The following is a 14,934-nucleotide window of genomic DNA, read 5'->3' on the forward strand; positions in this document are numbered from 1 at the left end:
GATCTATTCGAAGTAACAGTCAGATTCCTTATATATGCTTCTAAAATATGATGGTACTTTGATCTATTCGAAGTAACAGTCAGATTCCTTATATATGCTTCTAAAATATGATGCTGTCTCCCCCTTTCAACAATCAACAGAGGCGTGAGTTCTGGATTTTCGGATCACGACTTTATGTTTTAATGACTTGGTTCTAGATTTAATATTTATACATATTTCATGAATTCAAAATACCAAATACACTGTTTGAACAAAAGTTATTGGGTTTAGCTAAACCCAAGGCGGCTTTGTGCCTTAGCCCTCGCTTTCAAGGGGGTTCTAAGCTATAGCACGGCAGATTCTTTTCACCCGTACATTCTTACCATTTGTGTATTAAACACTTGATTATTTTCTTCCTAGTACTTTGGTCCATTAAAGTATTTTAGCTTAATGAAAGTATGCTGGTGGATCTTGGATTTATTAACTAGTTAAATCATTTCCAACTATCAAACAAATGTGCTGTTAAAACAACTCGAATATATGAATCCAGGTGCAAAGGATAAATGGTTTTCAACAAAAATAGGAGTCTAGTTTCGTGCTGCTGCTTATCACTTGATTGGATAGCTATAAACGACGAAGTCATGGCAATTTGCATTCTGATCTCTAACATGATCAAAACGATGCTCCATTTATGATTTGATTAAGGAAAAGCTGGCTAGATTTAACGCCATTTACAGTTTACAAACTACAGATATAACTCTGAAATCAACACAAGGTTTGTTCATAAAGCTGAAGGAATCTTGAATTGCAGCTGAGGCACCGCTAAAACCAATAATTCCAAAGTACTCTAATACCTGAGCAGAGAGAAATGCATACAAAATATTTCTGTCGTCAACCCCAACTAATTCTAAATTGATGCATAGTAGCTTGATTGATACAAGCATGCTCACACCATTAGTTTTGACCTGTATCTAAATGAATCATCCTTTATTTTTATTTTTCTTTATTTCTAGATAAATCTTCGAAAGGCCCATTACACCTGGTATAACCATTGCACCATACCGCAATAAGTACTCTCTTCTATTGTGAATACTTACATAAGAAAGCAGACAACTCAGCCTTCAAACGACGAACAAGTCAAGGCCAGCTGGTAAATTCGAATACTTTGAAGACAATGTCAATTCCAGTAGGGATTTGCCAAATGAAGAGGATAACGTTTAATGCGTTCAAAGCTATGTGCAGATTTCTAGCGGTTTCATTCCCCCTTTGCATTGCTGGTACAAGGGCTGCTGCTGCTGCCCACAGAATTGTAATCCCTGTTCCATCAAAGTTACAACAAATCAAGTCACTTACACAGACCAGTTAATGAACTTAAGATTAACTATCTAGACAATGTTGCACAACACCAAACCTACCAATCATCATGAAACAAAAAGACTAACAGAGGTTGAACACAAACATTACTAGTATTTTGGTTTGTATGCATTGACAGCAAGTTCGCACCAGTTGCAATTTGAGTACTAAAAACTTATACATGCTTGTGAGCTGTAAGACATGGTTATTATGGTATTACAACCGCGAACCGGTTCAGCAATGCAGGACCATATCATCACCAAATAACCATGTGTTACTTGATTAAAGTCACTGATAACAGATGGAATACGCCATATTTAAAAAGTCTTCTGTAAATTCAAAGCACTCTGTAAATATCTATAGAAGATTTAATGCTTCCTATAATATTTATTCAGGAGCCATAACTCACAAGTTCCCCGGATTATTGGTCTATTGATTCCACTTTAATTAAAAAACGCGTTTAAGCAGCAACTACAAAGTAGACAAGCTCAAGCTTCCTTCTTTCTAGCTCCATCAAATTTGAACTGGTGTAAGGAATTAGTAAGCCTCATGCTGTGAATATCATGCTATATATTGTAAGACTAGTCAAGCTATATAACCATCAACCTCTATTAAGAGTTTGAAATACTAACATAAAATAGAACTAGAAGTTTTCACTCTCTAACAATTTAAACTTTTAGATGATTGCAGTTCATACAATTAACATTTTGTCTGAGTGCATAGTGAACTGACTTTCGGATTCAAGCCTTTTTGCTAGCCATCAACAGAAATATTTCCCCGTATTTGACGCAAGAAATAAAATGAATAAGCTGCAAAAGTGTTCACTCTCTAACATCTTAATACAAATGAGGCGGTTCACATATTTCTTTCTATTTTTGGATAGGTAATGAGGCGGTTCACATATTTCTTTCTATTTTTGGATAGGTAATGAGGCAGTTTACATAATTCAACTACATGGATCAATAATTTAATATGAATAAAGTTGTCCAGAAATCTTAATGAATGAGGTTGAACTATAGTTGCCTTGAAATATATCATATGCTATGAATTGAGGTAAGTTGGAAAAGTTATCAAATGTTTGGAGGAAAATGAATGCAACATGCACGAAACTAGTAATGCGGTTATGGATAGTTCTCAAAGCCATAAGTAAGCTCTTAGCCTACTTCTACACCGCAGGGTAGCATTTAACTCGAAAACCATAGGGGTAAAGATACATAATATTACTATACTATAGTTGAATATAAGTATGGTTTCCACATGTATGAGGAATATTTAAGACCTTTTTTCTTCTTCTTTTTCCATAGAACTATTGCCCCTAATTATTACTACTAGTTTGTAATTATGGCGTAATGATACAATCTTCTAGTACTCACAAAAAGCGGAAGCAAGATAGGATGAAACGTATGACACTTTTGCGTAAATGTAAGTATAGACTAGGGACTTGAGAATATTGCGCAACTTTTTCTCTTTTTTCTTGTTTTTCTTTAATTGAATGACTCAGAATGCAACAGCTCAGAAATCATAAACTTGACCATTTATGATGCAAAATAGAATCAATCTACTTTGATATAGTTGTTCTTTTTCCCTTTGGTCAACAATTTGCTCAGATTAATAGGAGATGCGAACATTACCTGCCCCGGCAAATAAATGAGGCCCTGGAAATAACTTCCCAGTCCTAAACCAGGTATTCACGCCTCCAGCAATTGACTCAAACACCCCCCATGCAAGCAATATGGAACCTGCATTGAAGTGTTTATCCCTGTATGAACCTTTAATCAGCTCCTTCCGTTCCTGAAGTTCAAAAACAGCAAAAGAATAGATTCAGATACTCAGAAAGTGGACAATATATGAACACCAGTGTTAGAACTACATCTGCAAGTGATCACATTGGGAGCTCAACTAAAAGGGAATACAACATTATAGCTGTTCCCATCACATGCTGTAGAATAACTGCGATGGGAAGTTTATTCAAACTAGGGCTCTAAGATAGCAAAAAGCCATAAAAGGGCAGCCTGATGGACAAAGTATCCCCGATTCACGCAGGGTCCGGGGAAGGACCGCAACCCCAAGGGGTGTGATGTAGACAACCTTTCTAAATGCAAGCATTAGTGGCTGCTTCCAAGGCTCGAACCCTAATAACAAAAAACCAGAACAACCAAAAACAATTCTACTAGTACAGTAGGAACCTATAGCAGTTAGTTATATTAGATTATATCTCTGAAAGTTCGTCAATTGCGCAGATCAATGACATATTATGTACTCTACCATAAATTCCTACAAGTGACATTGCAATTCCTAGTGTCACGAAAGAAGAAAAAGAACAGTTTTAAGCTGAGATTTCATAGTGACAAGGCACCACAAATCATGCTTGCTTATGGTAAGCAACCCCACTTCTAACCACGAGAGGTTGTGAGTTTGAGTCTCCCCAAGAGCAAGGTGGGAAGTTCTTGGGAGGGAAGGATGTCGGGGGTCTATTTTGCAAAAAAACCTCTCTATCTCAGGATAGGGGTAAGGTATGCGTACACACTGCCCTCCCCAGACCCCACTAAGTGGGATTATATTGGGTTGTTGTTGTTGTTACTCCAAAATACCTATAGCGCCCCACTGCAGTCCCACACCACCTAAAGACCCTCTACTAAATAGAAAGTGAAGGCTAAAAAGGGGTGCAAAGAACAAAATATATAAAATAAATTAAAAAACTTGCACCTCAGTGAGTTGCTGAATTCTGGCTTCAACAGGGGATGGCTTAGGGGGTTGAACAGGGGTGCCTTCAGGGGTCACAGGGAGAGGTTTAACTTGCTTCTTCAGCTCATTAATCTCATTTTGAGTAGTCCTAACTCTCCGCCATTGCCATCCAAGATAACCCGCATATAAAGTGTATACAAACAAACCAGCCATCACAGTGGGATGAATCAGAGCAATAGTTCTTCCCTCAAATATCCCAAACTCTCCACCCACTGCAAATGCATCCTGTTCACAAAACCCAAGATTCAAATTATTCACATAAACCAATATGCTCAGCAATAATAAAGAAAAAAGTAACAAATTTTTCACAATATTAAAGAGAAAACATGCCTTGGCATCGAGAAAGAAAGGTAATGTGAGTGCTGTGAGAGGAAGAGAAGCTGATCTGAGTTGGTCAATGGTCTCATTGGGGAGGAGCTTTTGAGGGAGAAGAGTAACTGAATGCTTGCTCGGAATTGACAGCTTGGGTTTAGTTTGGTGCTGTTTTGAGGGCAAGATTGGAAGTTTGAGGAGGCTGAGTGTGGCAGCCATGGTTTTTGCTTAGATATTTTCTGACACGTTTGCTGTTTGATGGATTGGAAGGAGAAACTTCAGGAACACAAAAAGGCAAGATAAATAGATTGACAGGAGGAGAATAAGATAAGAAAAATCTGTCCTCAGCTTTAGCTTTGCTTTCAACCATCTTTTTATTTTATTTATTTTTAATTTTAATTTTTTTGAGCTTTCAACCATGTATCTCCACTTTTCTGAAAAAGTAATTTAGGTTGAAATTTTTTTCACGAAATAAAACATTTGCTAGAATACCTAAATAACTCCTGATTGACTATTTGATAGTCTTTAACCCATTTGAAATGAAACAAAGGGCTAACGAACGTGAATAGATGGCAATTACTAGTAGTTTTTAGAGCTCCCATTATGCTAAGTTATTTTTCGTAAAGGTGGGCAAATATCATAAGTCCAATATAGTTTGAGTTTGGTCGATGCCAAGGTGTGACACCAACTTATACCATTTCATCAATCTTATGATGTTATTATGCAACTGTCAATATTTCAGTAATTTTTTGTTCTGTGTAATGTTGTTGTATAATATTAATCAAAGATGAATATCACATGAAAAATATGATCAGTGAAGATTTAATAGTTCATACGATGGATACTAACTTGTTTGGAAATTGAACCATTATTACTACTATTATTATTGTTATTATTTCACCTTGTTATTATAGTTATCGATTTTTAAATTTTGGATTTAAAATGACGGGATACTTTCTCTACCAACAACCAAGGGAAGTTATTTTCGAAAGACCCCTAACTCAATAAAAATAATTTGCAGCAGGTTTGAACAGGAGAGTCACCAGGTAATTGAAATTAGTATAATTACTAGGGTAATAAGAGGAAAAAAGGAAAAAAATAAGTACACGGCCTAGTAATTACATAATATTATAATTAGGACTGCCTGTTTGTTTGTCATAGTGTAATTACAGTGTATTACAAGTTTATTGTTTGGTTGTACAAATGTAATTACACAGTTAGATTAAATTTTAAATAAAGTAATTATCAAAACTTATAAGCTAATACAATAAATATATGCCTTTAAATAAATTTTTTTATAAGTATAAATGATATTAGATTTGGTATTTAAGATGTATATTTTTTCGTGAATATACATTAATTAGTAATCATATATTTATAACTAATATTGTAAAACTAATTTATATATATATTTCAAATTAATAATATATATATATATATATATATATCAAATTAATAATATTTGGTTTAGTTACTTATAAAAACTAAAAAGTAAGAACATCGTGGAATGCATGTTTGATAAATAAATTAATATTTATAAATATAATGTCATAACATTATTCAAATATTTGACAAAATTAATCTATCAATTCTAACTAAAAAATGAACAGCATACAATGTGAGTCAATGCTACTAAAACAAGTAAATTGGAACCAAGAATATTACACAATTTTAAAATCCCCCCTAAAAATAGTTTAATATATGACGAATTCCAACATAACTTAAGATTAGAAAATATAATAAGTTTATAACCATATTCAACAACGAAATTCTATTTTAATTGCATCACTAATTATATGCCAAGTTTGTTAATGACTCATTATTACTAATATTGGGAGGTATAGTTTCAAAAACTAGAATAATAAAACAAATAAAAACTAAAATATAAGCAATTATATGGAATCACAAGAAGTAAAAGTAGAGAAATAAAGATAAATAATGTACCAATAAAAAATATTTTAAAATTTCAAAAGAAATTAAAAAGTAAAATAAAATTAAAAAATTATAATAATAGAAATAAAAAGTTATAAAGAAACTAAATTAAAATAAAAAATAAATAAGAAAAATTAAAAGGCAACCTTGTAATTACATAATGTAATTACCACCAATTCTCACCTCCCTTGGAGAATTGGAGAGTGTAATTACATTGTGATAACTCAAAAGGTCATCACTTATTTTAGAAATGAATTCTGTGTTCTGAGACTTTAAAACCCTCTTTTAGTATTACCTCAATTTGTGTGCGCAATCCAGGCGCGTAGCCAGAAAGCCATTATGTGAATAATATTATATGTGGATCGGGTTGTGTGTTCAATTGCATGATATGTGTGTTCAATTGCATGATATGGATCGGGTTGCACGCCGCAACAATATTATATGTGGATCGGGTTGCACGCTGCAATAATATTATATGTGGATCGGGTTGTACACCGCAACAATATTATATTTGGATCGGGTTGCACGCCGCAACAATAATATAATTAGATCGGGTTGCACACCGCAACAATAATATAATTAGATCGGGTTGCATGCCGCAACAGTGATAAATGATATGGATCGGGTTGCACGCCGCAACAGTGTATTTATGATTTAGATCGGGTTACGCGTCGCAACAATAAATAATAAAAGTATTATTGATTGGTTACGATTTCCTTATTCTTTTGCTGTGAATTTTAAATTGTTCTTTATGCTTTTCTCTTGAACTACTATTGGTAAATGATATTCCCCCACAGCATATCCCCCTCCCATCTTTAATTGTTTATTTTTGTTTTATTTTCCGCTGTATATGATATAACTGCACAGGTTTATTTGATAGACTGGTCCTTGTCTCGCCACTACTTCGCCGGAGTTAGGCCAAGCACTTACAAGTACATAGGGTCGGTTGTGCTGATACTATACTCTGCACTGTGTGCAGATCCCGGAGCGGTAGCTTTTGGACCATAGCTTTGGGTGGCTGCCTTCAGTCTAGTCGGAGATTCCGAGGTAGTCCTGCAGGCGCAGGCCCCGACGTTCTCTTCCATTTTTATATTCTGTTTTCATTTACTTCAGAGATAGATTGTATCTTTCTTTCCAGACAATTGTTTGTAGTATTCGTAGATGGTCCGTGATATTGTGACACCAGGCCTGAGGCTGAGACTTCCGATGCAGTTATCATAGGTACTGTTCTGGATTGTAGTAGATTTGCTTCAGTTCTATTTGATCTAGGGTATACATACTCTTATGTGTCATCTTATTTTGCACCGTATCTGGTCATGCCTAATGATTCCTTGAGTGCCCTTGTATATGTATCTACGCCGGTGGGTGATTCTATTGTGGTGGATCAAGTCCATCGTTCGTGTATAATTGTGATTTGGGGTCTTGAGACTCGTGTAGACTTGTTACTTCTGGACATGGTTGATTTTGATGTCATACTGGGGATGGACTGGTTATCACCTTACCACGCTATCTTGGACTGTCATGCCAAGACTGTGACTTTAGCCTTGGCGGGTTTAGAGTGGAGAGGGACTCCTGGTCATTTTACCCATAGTGTTATCTCTTATGTGAAGGCTCGGCATATGGTCGAGAATGGGTGTTTGGCCTATTTGGCATATGTTCGTGATTCTAGTACCGAGGTTCCTTCTATTGATTATGTGCCTGTTGTCCGTGAGTTTCCTGAGGTATTTCCTTCAGACCTACCGGGTATGCCACCCAACAGGGATATAGACTTCTGCATTGATTTGGCTTCGGGAATTCAGCCCATTTCGATCCCGCCGTATCGTATGGCCCCGCTTGAGTTGAAGGAGCAGTTCTAAGACTTGCTTGAAAAAGGCTTCATTAGACCTAGTGTTTCTCCTTGGGATGCGCTGGTGTTGTTTGTTAAGAAGAAGGACGAATCGATGAGGATGTGCATAGATTACTGGCAGTTGAACAAGGTTACAATGAAGAATAAGTATCCATTGCCGAGGATTGATGATTTGTTTGATCAGCTTCAGGGTGCCAAGGTATTTTCGAAGATTGACTTGAGATCTGGCTACCATTAGTTGAGGATTAGGTCATCCGATATCCCTAAGACAGCTTTCCGCACTCGGTACGAGCATTATGAGTTCTTGGTGATGTCATTCGGGTTGACAAATGCCCCAACAACTTTTATGGATTTGATGAACCGAGTGTTCAGGCCTTACTTGGATTCGTTCATGATAGTCTTCATTGATGATATTTTAATCTATTCCCGCAGCCGGGAGGAGCACGAGCAGCATCTTCGAGTGGTTCTTCAGACTTTGAGGGATAGTCAATTGTATGCCAAGTTTTTGAAGTGTGAGTTCTGGTTGAGTTCAGTTGTATTCTTGGGTCATGTTGTATCAGCAGAGGGTATTCAGGTTGATCCAAAGAAGATAGAGGCGGTCAAGAACTGGCCTAGACCCGCATCAACTACAGAGATCCGGAGTTTCTTGGGTTTGGCAGGCTACTATCGTCAGTTTGTGGAGGGGTTTACATCTATTGCAGCCCCGATGACCAGGTTGACCCAGAAGGGTGCCCAGTTCAGGTGGTCGGACGAGTGTGAGGCGAGCTTTCAGAATCTCAAGACAGCTTTGACTACGACACTCGTGTTGGTTTTGCCCACAGGTTCAGGGCCATATATAGTTTATTGTGATGCATCTCATATTGGATTTGGTGCGGTGTTGATGCAGGATGGCAAGGGCATTGCCTATGCTTTGCGGCAGTTGAAGATTCATGAGAATAACTATCCGGTTCATGATTTGGAGTTAGCAGCCATTGTTCATGCGTTGAATATTTGGAGGCATTATCTGTATGGCATGGCATGTGGGTGTTCACGGATCACAAGAGTCTGCAGTACTTGTTCAAGCAGAAGGAGCTAAATTTGAGGCAGAGAAGGTGGTTGGAGCTGTTGAAAGACTATGATATCACCATCTTATATCATCCGGGAAAGGCCAATGTGGTGACCGAGGCTTTGAGTAGGAAGTCAGCCAGTATGGACAGTCTTGCTTATTTTCTAGTCTGTGAGAGACCGCTTGCCTTGAGTGTTTAGGATTTGGCCAATCAGTTCGTGAGGTTGGATGTTTCTGAGCCCAGCCGTGTGTTAGCTTGCACAGTCGCTCGTTCTTCATTATTGGAGTGTTTCCACGATTGGTAGTATGATGATCCTCATTTGTGTGTCACTTAGAGACGATGCAGCACAGAGGTGCCAAGCAGTTTACCTTAGGAGATGATGGAGTTTTGAGATTGCAGGGTCGAGTTTGTGTGCCTAATGTGGATGGACTCCGAGAGTTGATTTTAGAGGAGGCCCATAGTTCCCGATACTCTATTCATCCGGGCACTGCTAAGATGTATTAGGATTTGCGGCAGCATTATTGGTGGAGGAGAATGAAGAAGGACATTGTTGCACATGTGGCTCCGTGTTTGAACTGTCAGCAGGTTAAGTACGAGCATTAGAGGTCCGGTGGTTTGTTCCAAAAGATTGAGATTCCTGAGTGGAAGTGGAGCGTATCATTGTGGACTTCGTTGTTGGACTCCCATAGACTCAAAGGAAATTCGATCCAGTGTGGGTTATTATTGATAGGTTGACCAAGTCAGCACATTTCATTCCTGTGGTAGTCTCCTATTCTTTCGAGAGGTTAGCTGAGATCTATATCCAGGAGATTGTTCGTCTTCATGGTGTGCCCGTGTCTGTCATTTCGGATCGAGGTACACAGTTTACCTCACATTTCTGGAGAGCAGTTCAGCGAGAGTTAGGCACACGGGTTGAGTTGAGCACAACGTCATCCTCAGACGGACTGGCAGTTCGAGTGGACCATTTAGATTTTGGAGGATATGCTCCAAGCTTATGTCATTGACTTTGGAGGCTCGTGTGATTAGTTTTTGCCTTTAGCAGAGTTTGCCTACAACAACAGCTACCAGTCGAGTATCCAGATGGCTCCTTATGAGGCTTTGTATGGTAGGCGGTGTCGATTGCCGGTTGGATGGTTTGAGCCGGGAGAGGCTCGGTTGTTGGGTACAGATCTAGTACAGGATTCCTTGGACAAGGTCAGGATCATTCAGGATAGGCTTCGTACAGCTCAGTCCAGGCAAAAGTGTTATGCCGACCGTAAGGTTCGTGATTTGGCATTCATGGTCGGTGAGCGGGTATTGCTTCGAGTGTCGCCTATGAAGAGCGTGATGAGATTTGGGAAGAAGGACAAGCTTAGCCCTAGGTTCATTGGCCTGTTTGAGATTCTTGATTGAGTGGGAGATGTGGCTTATAGACTTGCATTGCCGCCGAGCTTATCAGTCGTGCACCCAGTGTTTCATGTGTCCATGCTTCGGAAGTATCACGGCGATCCATCCCACGTGTTAGATTTCAGCACGGTCCAGTTGGACAATGACTTGTCGTATGAGGAGGATCCGGTAGCTATTCTAGACCGGCAGGTTCGTCAGTTGAGATCGAAGAGTTTCCCTTCTGTTCGTGTTCAGTGGAGAGGTCAACCTGCTGAGGCATCGACTTGGGAGTCCGAGTCCGATATGCGGAGCCGTTATCTCCACCTTTTCCCCGACTCAGGTACTTCATTCTTAAGTCCGTTCGAGGACAAACGGTTGTTTTAGAGGTGGAGAATATGATGACCCAAAAGGTCATCACTTGTTTTAGAAATGAATTTTGTGTTTCGAGGCTTTAAAAATCTTTACGTGCGCAGTCCGGACGCGTAGCCGGAAAGCCATTATGTGAAAAATCTGTGAAAAATGATGAATTCTAACTTTAAAATGAATTTAAGTTGACTTCGGTCAATATTTTAGGCAAACAAACTCGGACCCATAATTTTACGATCCCGGAGGGTATGTAGGAAAATATGGGAATTGGGCGTATGCCCGGAATCGAATTCCGAGGTCCCAAGCCCGAGAAATGAATTTTTAAAGAAAATTATTTTCTGGATTATTTATGAGTTTTTGGAAATGAAATGTGTTTAAAATTTGATGGTAACGAGCTCGTATTCTGGTTTTGGAGTCCGGTACGGGTCTTATATGTGATTAAAGGTTGAGTCTGTTAAATTTGGTAAGAAACGGACTTGAAATGACGTGAATCGGACCGTATTTGAGAAAATTGGAAAATGTTAGGTTCTTAAGTGATTTCATGATTTGGATGCTAAATTTATGGTTGTCGATGTTATTTTTGTGATTTGGTAGCACGAGTAAGTCCGTAGGGTGTTTTTGAGGTAGTGTACATGTTTGGTTTGGAGCCCCGAGGGCTCGGGTGAGTTTCGGATAGGTCCCGGAAGGTTTTTGAACTTAGGAAAATTGCAGAATTGTTGTTTCTGATGCACAGGCCTTCTGTGCTTCGCGATCGCGAAGCCTATCACACGATCGCGGAAGGGAAAGTTGGGTTGGGGTGAAATTGTTCTATGCGAACGCGAAGTATGGGACGCGAACGCGAAGTATGGGACGCGAACGCGACCCATTTCCCGCGAACGCATAGTGTAAATGGGGGGCTGGTCTGGGAGATGATCGTTCTTCTACGCGAACACGTGCACAGGCCCGCGAACGCGAATTCCAGGGGGGCCAACCCTTCGCGAACGTGTAAGTCCACGATTGGCAGCTCTGCGCGATCGCGACAGTGTTCTCGCGAACGCAATGAACACTGTCGTCCAGCTCTTTTAAATAGTAACAGAAACGGGAATAACCCATTTTCTCACATCTGCTTCCCCAAAATCAGAACCTAGGCGATTTTTGAAGAATAGAATCAACACCAAACCATAGGTATGTAATTTTAAACTCGTTTTCTTCAATTTCCATTAACACCCATTAGATTTCTAGGCTCAAATATTGCTCTTCCATGGTAGAATTTGGGATTTTGGCTAGAGTTAGGACTTTTTGAATAATTGGAATTTAGACCTCATTTTGGGGTCGCATTTCGAAACTAATTACATATTCGGGCTCGTGGGTGAATGGGTAATCGGGTTTTGGTTCGAACCTCGTATTTTGACCAAGCGGGCCCGAGATCGATTTTTGACTTTTTGGGAAAAATGGTAGAAAATCAATAATTAAGCATTGGGTATGAATTCGTTAGCATTTATTGATGTTGTTAAATCAATTTGGACTAGATACGAGTTGTTTGGAGGCGAATTCTAAAGGAAAAGCGGTGTTTGAGGCTTGAGTTGGCCGTGGAAGTTCGAGGTAAGTGTTTGGTCTAACCTTAGCTTGAGGGATTATGAATTGTGTCCTATTTGCTATGTGTTACTTATTGAATACGACGTATAGTCATGGTGACGAATATCTATATGTTGGTGTCAAGCATGACCGTGAGTCTTAAATTAAAATCTTTGTGTTCTTAATAAGTACTATGAATGCCTAAATTGTTGATTTTCTGTGTTGAGCAAGAATTATGATTAGTCTCGTGGAAATTGCTTATGATTGGGTATTGGTGTTAGTTGAGATTTCTTTGTGAAGTTAGATGTTGGAACAAGTTTGGTTATAGCTGATTTCCTTGCCGGGACGTATTTACTTATACTATCGATTTTCTTGCCGGGATAGTGTTATTTTCTTATCGTTCCCTTGCCGGGACTCTTTTGTGATTGGTGTTGAATTGAATGATATGGATCGGGTTGCACACCACAACAATATTATATGTGGATCGGGTTGCACGCCACAACAATATTATATGTGGATCGGGTTGCACGCCGCAACAATATTATATTTGGATAGGGTTGCACGCCGCAACAATAATATAATTGGATCGAATTGCACGCTGCAACAGTGATAAATGATATGGATCGGGTTGCACGCCACAATAGTGTATTTATTATTTGGATTGGGTTGCCCGCCGCAACAATAAATAATAAAAGTGTTATTGATTGGTTACGATTTCCTTATTCTTTTGCTGTGAATTTTAAATTGTTCTTTATGCTTTTCTCTTAAAGTACTGTTGGTAAATGATATTCCCCCGTAGCATGTCTCTCTCCCATCTTTAATTGTTTATTTCTGTTTTATTTTCCATTATATATGATATAACTGCACAGGTTTATTTGATAGTTTGGTCTTAGCCTCTTCACTACTTCGCTGGGGTTAGGCCAGACACTTAACAACACATGTGGTCGGTTGTGCTGATACTACACTCTGCACTGTGTGCAGATCCCGGAGCGGCAACTTTTGGACCAGAGTTTTGGGTGGCTGCCTTCAGTCCAGTCGGAGATTCCGAGGTAGTCCTGCAGGCGTCCGCATGCACCGACGCTCTCTTCCATCTTTATATTCTGTTTTCATTTACTTCAGAGACAAATTGTATCTTTCTTTCCAAACAATTGTTTGTAGTATTCGTAGATGGTCCGTGATATTGTGACACCAGTTCCGGGTAGATATGTACTTGGTATTGTCGTACTTGTTTTTGGCTAAGTTAAAGCGGTTACACTTGCAAACAATTGTCACAATGAATTTAAGTTAAAACTTTTTTTAAAAAATAGATATAAGTTAAATCGGGCGACCAAATAGGACGCCCCGTACAATTTTTACCTTCGTAACGATCTTAATTTTAACATCTTTCTCAACATGGTTTGATTGTGTCCTTGTGCTTGCCACGTTCTCTCTACAACCTACGCCGACGACTTGAAGTTCCACAAAATTGCAGTCTAAAACAATATTGGTCGGGTCTGGAGCAGGACGTAGTGTTTTTTCTTTTTTAAATGTTAAATAGAAAGAAGATATCTATAAATAATATTTACCCCACATCAATTTAGTATAAACTATCACTTTATAACACACTTTAGTAGAAAACTTTTTAATATATAAGTTGGACAAAAACGTATGTGAGATAGAAATTGAACCTAAGATTGCACATTTCCACCATTTGATACTGTACGATGACACCATTTGGTAATTATGACTAGTATCGCATCCAGCACGAGATGCTCCAATTTTGTAGGCAGATCATAAGCAGAGCGCAACTAGAATATCAAGTTTATGGGTTCGGGTTTCTAATTATTTTAAATTATTTGATTCTAAATTAATAATTTATATATATTTAATGAACTTTTTAAGACAAATACATAATTCGAACCAAAGCTATTGGGATCAACTGAACCCGTTCGAAGCACTCTAACTCCGCCCCTGGTCATAGGTGATTAATGCGGAGCTAAAAATTTTATTAAGGGAAATTATTATCTACTACAATAAAAAAAAGATCAATGTGATTTTTTCTTGGAATTTTTACCTCCTATAGCAAACCTTTACACCGTATTTATTATAAATAAATATCATTTTATAAAATTATATTCTATAGCTACCTTTTAGGTTTTATAGCAAATTATCTATTTATGGTCACTTCCTATTGTTAAGCCATTAAATACGTTGTGAAATATTTTTCTCTCTCAAACTTTCTATTCGCTCTCTCCCAATAACGCCGGTATTGTATACAATTTTTTTAAACCCACGTTCTCTCTCCACTATCTCTCTCCCAACAGTATCTTCCCACGAATACAAACCTCCATTATCAACTGATTCATCTCTATTCTCTCTTAATTTTCAAAATTGTTTGCCCAAAAAAGTTGTGATAAGTGTTAAACTTATTAGTTTTTCGCTGGCACATGTATTATT

The 14,934-nt window shown here is 38.3% G+C and overlaps 1 protein-coding gene across 1 annotated transcript; it reads right to left on the reverse strand.

Moving 5' to 3' along the window:
• Positions 1-648: 648 nt before the first annotated feature.
• On the reverse strand, positions 649-4,735 carry LOC104241754 (uncharacterized). Its single transcript, XM_009796684.2, has 4 exons — positions 4,408-4,735; positions 4,039-4,302; positions 2,964-3,123; positions 649-1,295 (listed from the first exon to the last, which is right to left on the reverse strand). Exons 1-4 carry the CDS (start codon positions 4,606-4,608, stop codon positions 1,117-1,119), a joined length of 804 nt encoding a protein of 267 aa, XP_009794986.1. The 5' UTR covers positions 4,609-4,735; the 3' UTR covers positions 649-1,116.
• Positions 4,736-14,934: the final 10,199 nt, after the last annotated feature.

Source organism: Nicotiana sylvestris, chromosome 1 (genome assembly GCF_000393655.2).
Source record: "Nicotiana sylvestris chromosome 1, ASM39365v2, whole genome shotgun sequence".
NCBI lineage: Eukaryota > Viridiplantae > Streptophyta > Magnoliopsida > Solanales > Solanaceae > Nicotiana > Nicotiana sylvestris.